This window comes from Nematolebias whitei, chromosome 4 (assembly GCF_014905685.2).
Source record: "Nematolebias whitei isolate Nwh7 chromosome 4, NemWhi1, whole genome shotgun sequence".
Classification (NCBI taxonomy): domain Eukaryota; kingdom Metazoa; phylum Chordata; class Actinopteri; order Cyprinodontiformes; family Rivulidae; genus Nematolebias; species Nematolebias whitei.
In genome coordinates, this window is record NC_056501.1 from 22,846,195 (window position 1) to 22,854,613 (window position 8,419).

The 8,419-nt window shown below is 37.7% G+C and overlaps 1 protein-coding gene across 1 annotated transcript in view; it reads left to right on the forward strand.

The window, feature by feature from the left end:
* The window catches only part of LOC119408792 (A disintegrin and metalloproteinase with thrombospondin motifs 2), a 109,563-nt gene extending 104,029 nt beyond the window's left edge, over positions 1–5,534 (forward strand). Inside the window, exons 23-24 of the mRNA XM_037675637.1 lie at positions 2,470–3,006; positions 4,765–5,534. Of these exons, the coding sequence (XP_037531565.1) occupies positions 2,470–3,006; positions 4,765–5,534 (1,307 nt within the window). The remainder of the gene's footprint in view (positions 1–2,469; positions 3,007–4,764) is intronic.
* Positions 5,535–8,419: the final 2,885 nt, after the last annotated feature.

The following is an 8,419-nucleotide window of genomic DNA, read 5'->3' on the forward strand; positions in this document are numbered from 1 at the left end:
ATTAAAAAATATGAAAGCTTTATTGTGAATGTGATCTGAGGACATCTTTGCTAAAGTGCTCATCTGACATCCTGGTTCCATTTGGGGATGAGAATGGTGTCTCTTTCTAACGTTCCGTTCTCAGACCAACAGGAACTTAGCACCAAGATTGGAAGTGAAATGAGTAAACCTTTTTATTTTATTTTTTTATTTTTTTTCCTGGAGAAACTGGGAGGTGAAAAAACCTTGAAGGACAATAAAAAAAAAAAACAATAAAAAATGAAATAAAAAAAACAGGGTAGATTGACCACTTGAGGTTGCTTCCCATTTCACCTCATCATCTGCCATCCTCTCTGACTGTTATACAAAATCCAATAAATGCAGCTTATTTGTGCTTGCAGACTTTAAACAAATATGTCTATAAATATATTTGTATTTATATATACCTATAAATTTAAATCTATATGAGTAACAATAATATTAATAATGTTTTACCATGAATAAGCTGTAGCTTATTTGCCTAAAACCTTTGGACTGCTATTGATCACTTAGATCCTTGACTGTTATGTGTATTTTTTTATTAATTTTACATGAATACAGATGAATATTTAATAAAGGCAAAGTGTTTTGGGGGGAATGGGTTTGACCTATATTATGCAGGACTTGGTCGGTTAGTTGCCTCTCCATCCTCTCAAATGAATCAGTGGTTTTCTGTCGCTTCTCGTTTTCTTTCAGGAAAGGATCACATTCTGTCATGCACATTAGCATCCATCACCTGTACGTTTGCCTCTGTATGTGCCTGTGTGATACGTTTCTATACTGTATGTGCGTGGGGTGGCTGGGCGTCTTACACGAGGAAGTAAAACAAAGACCAGTCCTTGTCGAAATGAAAGCGTCAACATGAGTGTTTGTGCATGAGGCTGCTGCATCATTTTGGGATTTTACACACGGCGATCAGATACAGAAATACCTCATAAACTTTGATTTGAGCGCATCTGGTGATTTCACTTTATTTTGATGAACATGTAACCACATGAACAATGCCTTATCTTGGATTGAATGTAATGGCATTTATCTGTGAAAGAGATGGCTTTACTCATTCAAAGTTTCACTCGGAATAGAGGCAGCTTCAAACCAACCAACAAACTCACACCCGCCAATCATCAAAACCTACCAAGGTGACGTTGGGCTGTTGTCCGGCTACTGGAAAGTGTTTTCAAAGGGCCTAAGGTATTGACATATGGCATCTAGAGAAAAAAAAAAAAGAACACTTTAAAGTTGTCATTGTATTGTGATCACATATTTTTGTTGTGACTATGTAGCGAGCTATCCAAGGTTTCCTGCTGCTGGAGTTGGACTGTATGAGACCAAGCCAGACCTAGCAGTGCGATACTGTATATAACATTGGTGTTGACTGTATTTAATAATGTTCATGACTGTTATCTTCTTCTATAATATTCTATACTATGGGTAACTGTTTTGTGGCTTCACTGGCCTGCTGCGTGGGGCTGGCTAACGTTCGGCTAACGTTGAAGAAACCTTCAGATGGACTACGTGCACTGCGTCTATATGCACTTTGATTTATCAGGGAAATTTTATTAATGTTTTGTAAATGTTTCATATGACACTTAATGTGCCATTCCAGTTTTTACATCATCATGGAAATTATGTATTTTCTTTATAAAAAAAAAAAAAAAAGAAGAAAACAAGAAAAGCAAATATAATTTATGTACTTCATGCTTTCTTTATTTTTTTCCCCCAACTGATGAACAGATTGACTGGTTGATTTCCAAGTAATCAAGTGTTTTACCAAAGTGACTGTGAACCTGTAACTTTCGATACAGTTGAATTATTTTTCTTAAGAACAAAAAATATATCTATATAATGAGGAGGAGGAGGAGGACACGTATAACTCATTGTTTCAGTTCCTGTCATTCTCAACAGCAAAGTAGTATCAATAAAGACGTTTTAAAAAGTGTGATCTTTCTCTTTAGAAATGTTAGATTTGTTGTTAGAGAATGGAGTTAATTTCACATCTGGGGTGCACATTAAGTGTTGGAACTTTGGCAATTGTATGAAAATGCTGCATTAGCACATAAAACTTTTGAATTAGATGTTTTATACCAACAAATCGAACCTTAAAAGCATAATTTCACTGACCACACAAGACTGGCGACCCTTCCTTTCTATTTCAGTTGCTCCAGATTAATTTCATGACTTCTTGGGTTTTTCCCCATCTTTCCTGAGTCCCCCTGCTGATGGTCTGGCTTTCCTACTTTACTTTTGCAAAATGTGAAACACACACACTTAAATACACACACAGGCTTGCACTTTTATGTCTCCTCTTAACACACACTGAAACCAATGCTAATTTAACTGCAACATCTTCCAGTGTGTTGAATTTAACTCACAAAGATCAAAAGTCACACATTGCTTCATAGTCTCGACTTCTGTTTGCGCCAAGTCTCAGCTCTGTTTTCTCCTTCGCAGGCCAACGTTGCCATGGAGACCGTTCTGTGTTCTGTCGTATGGAAAGGCTGAAGCACTACTGCTCTCTGCCGGACTACCAGCGTATATGCTGCAAGACCTGCAGCCACTTCAGCAGCACAGAACCTGCGCCCAGTTCCACGTCTAGATCCAACCTCGTCACCTCTGTTACAGATCCTTCACCCAACAACACCTTGAGCTCTGGGTTCACCACCTCCCAGCCCATTGAAGCTGACATCACCACCGTTTCAACTTCTGCCACCAATTCATGGTCTACCACTCAGCTTCCAGTCTCCACCACTTCAGCTTTTCACTCCAGCCCAACTCCACGTTGTACCACAGTAATAATACCTACTCCTCCACCAACTATAACCACCATCCCTTTCCTCCCGACCCTATTTCCTAATTCCATCACATTTTCTAACACATTTCCCATAATTGAGAGCACAGATCAGAAGGTGCAGACCACTACAACTTCTCCAACAGCTGCAAAACTGACGTCAACCTTCAGAACTGACTGGACTAATCCAACAGAAAGCAGTACTAAAACAGACATCTCACTAAAATCTAATTTAGATAAGAAAATCAAATCAAAAACCAAGAAAAAGGTTCTACCAAAGACTGAGCAAAAGAAAAAGACAAAACCTGAAAGTACAAAAAATCATGCACCACCAAAGACGAATCTTAAAAAGAAAATAAATTCTAGTCCAAAACTTAGTAGTCCGAAAAAGACTAACCCATCTAACACTACTGCAAAAAAGACTACTCCAGCAAATGCTACTCCCAAAAATACAACTTCAACAAACACTACTCCTAAAAAATCAACTAAAGCAAACAAGAGTCCAAAAATTGGAAATCCCATGAAGAAAAATCCATCAAACACCACTGAGAAAAAAAACACATCAGCAAATGCAATTCCTAGGAATACAACTTTATCTAACTCTAGTCCAAAAAAAACTACCACAAACACTACTTCAAAAATTGGCACTCACAAAAAGAAAAATCCATCAAACGCTACTAAAAATCATATACCAGTAATTCAAACAATTGTTAGTCCTCACAATACAACTTCATTGAACGCCACTTCAAAAAAGATCATTAAAGCAAGCGCCACTCCAAATAGCGACACTCCCAAAATGACTTATCCTTCAAACACCACTGAAAACATGGCTACTCAATCAACTGTTAGTCCCCAAAATACAACTTTATTAAACAATACTACTCCAAAAACAATGATTAATGCAGGCACTACTCCAAAAATTGACACCCCAAACAAGATTTATTTATCAAACATCACTGAAAATGTGTTTACTCCAACAATTGCTAGTCTCCAGAATGCAACTTTATTAAACACCACTCCAAAACACAATACTAAAGTAAGCATTACTCCAAAAAAAGGCATTATCAAAAAGATTTTTCCATCAAACAAAACTGCAAAAAAGCTCACTCCAAAAAAGAGTATTCCCAAATTTACTAATCCGTCAAACACAACTCAAATTAGGAGTACTTTAACAATTTCTAGTACACAAAAAACAACTTTATCGAACACCACTCTAAAAAACACTACTAAAGAAAGCATTACTCCAAAAATTGGCAATTCTAAAAATATTAATCCAAACAAAACTGCAAAAAAGACCACTCTAGCAAACACTATTCCAAATATTGGTACTCCTGAAAAGACTAATCCATCAAATACTTCTACAAAAAGCCCTATTCCGACAACTGCTAATCCCCAAAATATGACTTCTTCAATTACTACTCACAAAAAGACTAATCCATCAAAAAACACTTCTAAAAAGACTACTCCAAAACATTCTAACCCCAAAAAGATCAATCCATTAAAAACCATTGCAAGAAAACCGACACCAGCACAGAATAATCCCAAAAATATGACATTGTCAAACACTACTCAGAAAAAGAATGCTACGTCAACAAGTTCTCCCAAAAAAGCCACCCCATCAAATATCACTCCAAAAAAGAGTACTCCACCAAACCCTTTCAAAAAGATAACTCCATCCGGCACCACTTTAAAAACGAAAACTCACAAAAAGCCCACTCCAGTAAAGAAAAATAAACCTTTACCTAAAAAACTCACAGTAAAGAATATTGTGCCCAAGACAAAAGGCACAAAACAGACTCCAGGAAAGGCAAACTTTCAAAACAAGCTAAAACCAGCACCAAAAAGTGACTTTAAGTTAAAGACCAAGGTCCATCAAGGTAAACCCAATGAGAAAATGACTCATCCAAAACAAAAAACACCTTTTTACACTACATCTCTTACCCCCATTTTCACAAAAGATTCACCACAAGAAAAATTTTCTACAACTCCTCCTTTCAGCAGTAGTAGCACAATGCTGAACTTGCCCTTCCATGAGTCAAAAATCAGTCCGACACACCTGAGTGGTACAGGTGTTACAGCTAAAACTCCACTGTTGCATCATGATAGCACACTAACAGAAGCCACAACGTCCAACCGTTTTACTGGCTTCATAACACCTTCAAGAGGCATTAGCACTGAGGATGTCGCGGTGGCAAGCAGTGGGGATGCTACGGACACAAGTGGGACTTTTCCAAGTGGTGATGACAACAAAGAGTCCTATACCTCTGCAGGAATGGTCAGTGGCACTGTTGGGCTGGAGGACGGCTTATCCACGATGAACCCAGGTATAAATGAAGACGATTCAACCAAGCTTGCCTCCTCGCCCTGGCTGGAACATTCTGAGTACATCCCTGTGAGCATTCCCATTCCCACAACCACCTCCGATCTCACCCCTACCTCACTCCCAACAGTAATCGCTCATTCCAAAGAAGAAGCTGCTACATTAGCTCCAACTTTGGTCCCTACCTTAAAGCCTCAGCAAAGGACTGTGGAGAACAATGAGAACAACTTAATTGATACCTTTGACAACAAAGTTGTAGGTGTAGACAGTACCATCTCTCAGAATAACCTGATTCCGAAGCGTCGGGTCAACCTTAGAGAAAAAACCAGGAACAAACGTATACAAGAGCTTCTGGAGGAAAAACGAAACTTTCTCCTCAGGATGAAAAGAGCCCAGCGTGCACGCTAGAGCAAGCTTTCTCATTTCTCTTATAGAGATGAACATTTCTGATGCACCTCTTGTCTGCCACGTCGTTGTATACCAGGCCATCCTAAGATTCGCTGAAGATCAGGACTGCAGGGAGAGAAGACCGGTGTCAAATGATCAAACCCCTTGGTAAATGGACTGTACTTATATAGCGCCTTTCTATCTTATCAAGATACTCAAAGCGCTTTACACTACAATCTGTGTCCTCATTTACCCATTCATACAGCACTCTACTAGATCTCTACACATCTAATTGAACAAATTATTCTAAAGAGACTAATCAGAGCTTTAGATCACATTCATACCCCAGTGGGACACACATCGGAGGAAATGAGGGGTTCAGTGTCTTGCCCAGGGACGCTTCGACATGTGACTACTGGTGGATTCGAACCCCCAACTCTTGCATTGGAGGACAACTGCTCTAACCACTCAGCCACAGCCGCCTAACGTTTTGTTTCCCCTTGGAAACAAAACGTTAAGAATAATGGCTGGCTTAAGAGTCTTGCACAGTTTTGTAGATAGATAATTATTTTTTTATATATTTTTACAGGTACAGAGCCACCAAGAATCAGATTCTTCCCTTATATTGCTGCCAAGGACTGCACCTCCCCCCACATGTACATGTTCAGATCTGTCTCCTGATAACAACTGATTAGATGGAGTTGTTTGTTGGTATTTTAGTGTTGAATCCTCTCCACCAGCTGAACTTGAGCTTCTTGATTCCTGAAAGCAGTAAAGTACTGCCCGACCTTGACAAAGTCAAAGTTGGCTTTTGGTTTTAACCCTGATCAGATGTTGTGTTTTTTACTCAGATTAGATTCTGCTGCCATCCCCAAGGAAAGATACTCTAAAGTGTGTATTATTTCTCAGGAACTCACAATGTGAAAGTTTCACAAGAGACCTTTTTTAAAAGACATGGTGCTTATATGATTTAATAAATGTTCTCACTAAGCCAGCTGGAATCTGAAGTACTTTTAAAGAAAATCCATTTGTTGATTGTTTTCTTTATTAAACGCTCAGTCAAGCAAGGTGCTTTTTTTATGTCTCTGTTGCAAACGCATTGTTTTTCATCCAAGTATTTATGCAGGAAAACTAGAAAAAATAAAGAAAAAAGCAGGTCTTGGCATATTATATTCAAACGAAAGCTTTAAAGGCCACTTTATTTTTTCCTCTGAAAGCTATGATGTTTAACATGAAGCAGACACAAAGCTGACTATCGTTTTGTACAATATATAATATTTGTACATATGAAACAGAAGCTAATGTTTAATATTTATTAAAGTTTAAGCTGTATTTTGCAATTTACGTGTTGTGTATTTTTTTAAAGTCATGAAAAAAACTACTTGTCGACTTCAGAGGAGCAAAAACAAGTAAGAAATGCAAATGAACCATGCATCTATTGCAGCATAATTCCATTTTTATGTTTTTAAACGTGCTTGCACATTTTCTTTAAATGCTCAACTTCAGGTTGCAAAATTATATCATCTGTTCACTAGGGGGAGACACATTATTGGTATTCATTACAATGTTAGTAGTTCTTTCATAGGTGGGTTTATTCGTTGTTTTCTTTCTTTGTTTCGGCAAATCAGATCATACTGAAAGTTCAGATTACTTTATTGTTGACTTGAACCAAAACTCAATTTTTACCGTTTTTGTTTTTCCTTTATGTGTCTCTACATTCAAAATCCAGTCCGGTAAATGATTGATTAGTTGTTTATGAGTTTTTATTATTGAGGGGTAAACCAACGGTAATTGACAGTTTCTTTCTGCACAGATCTGGTTCTAGTGAACAATATGTTGTAAATGTTCTATTATTTAGCCTAAAACAAAATAATTTGGTTTATATTTTGTTTTCGGAAACAAACTAAAAATATAATGTGTAAAAAAAAAAAAAAGAGAAGGGGGGGTCGGGGTGTTAGGCATTCATTGATGGATTGCATATTGCCCATCGTCTATCATGCCTGTGTTGAAAACTCAGAACATCTCATTGTGAAAAGTGATGGAGTTTTAGTCGCGTGTAATATTGCAACGTATTGAGGGATCTTGCAACCTCTATTAGCACTCAGAGTATGTCTTGAGGATGATTCTCAGCTACTACCACACCGATTTTTAGCTCAATAACAATAAAACAGGCTGAGCTGCAGCCAGTTTTGTTTGGTAAGTTCAAGCACCTGTGGCGTCCAACTTGAATTCATTTGATTCTAAAACCGGTGTAGACGTAATGCCACTTTGATTGTTGATATGTGCTGCTGATTATCCATGCTGCTGATTTATTTCTTGCTGCTGTATTTATTTGTACTCATCTTCTCACACAGACTCATGTTGGTGCTGTTGTTGTCCGGCGTATTGTTTTGCACTATTAAGTGTTTAGTGTATTTCTTAGTTTATATCTTAGATCCTTAATACTGTTTCATTTACAGTTTATAATTTTGCTATTGTTGGATGTAACTGGGACCCTGTGTACACAGTTTTGTTCCACCACATGTACCACATGTGATGCGAACGATGATAAAGAACCTTGAAATTGAACCTTGGACTTCAAGCAAATGATGACTTTCTAAAACTAATTTGTTCACTGGTTCCTGAGATATTTTGCTAACAGACAAACCAACAAATGCAGACAATTACAGTATTGCTCATCCTTGTATCATATAAAGGTAGGTGGTTATTAGGCGACCACAAACGTCTTCAAAGGAAACAAATAATTAGAATAAACTTGGTCTTTGCCTCAAAAGGTTTGTAGAAACAAATGATTTGCCATGTGTAAATACTATTGTATATAAATGAGTCAGCATAAAATCACTGGCACAAAACAATAAAGTAGAAGATTTGCAGTTTGTATCCGATCGTCTCAAAGGCCAGGATCC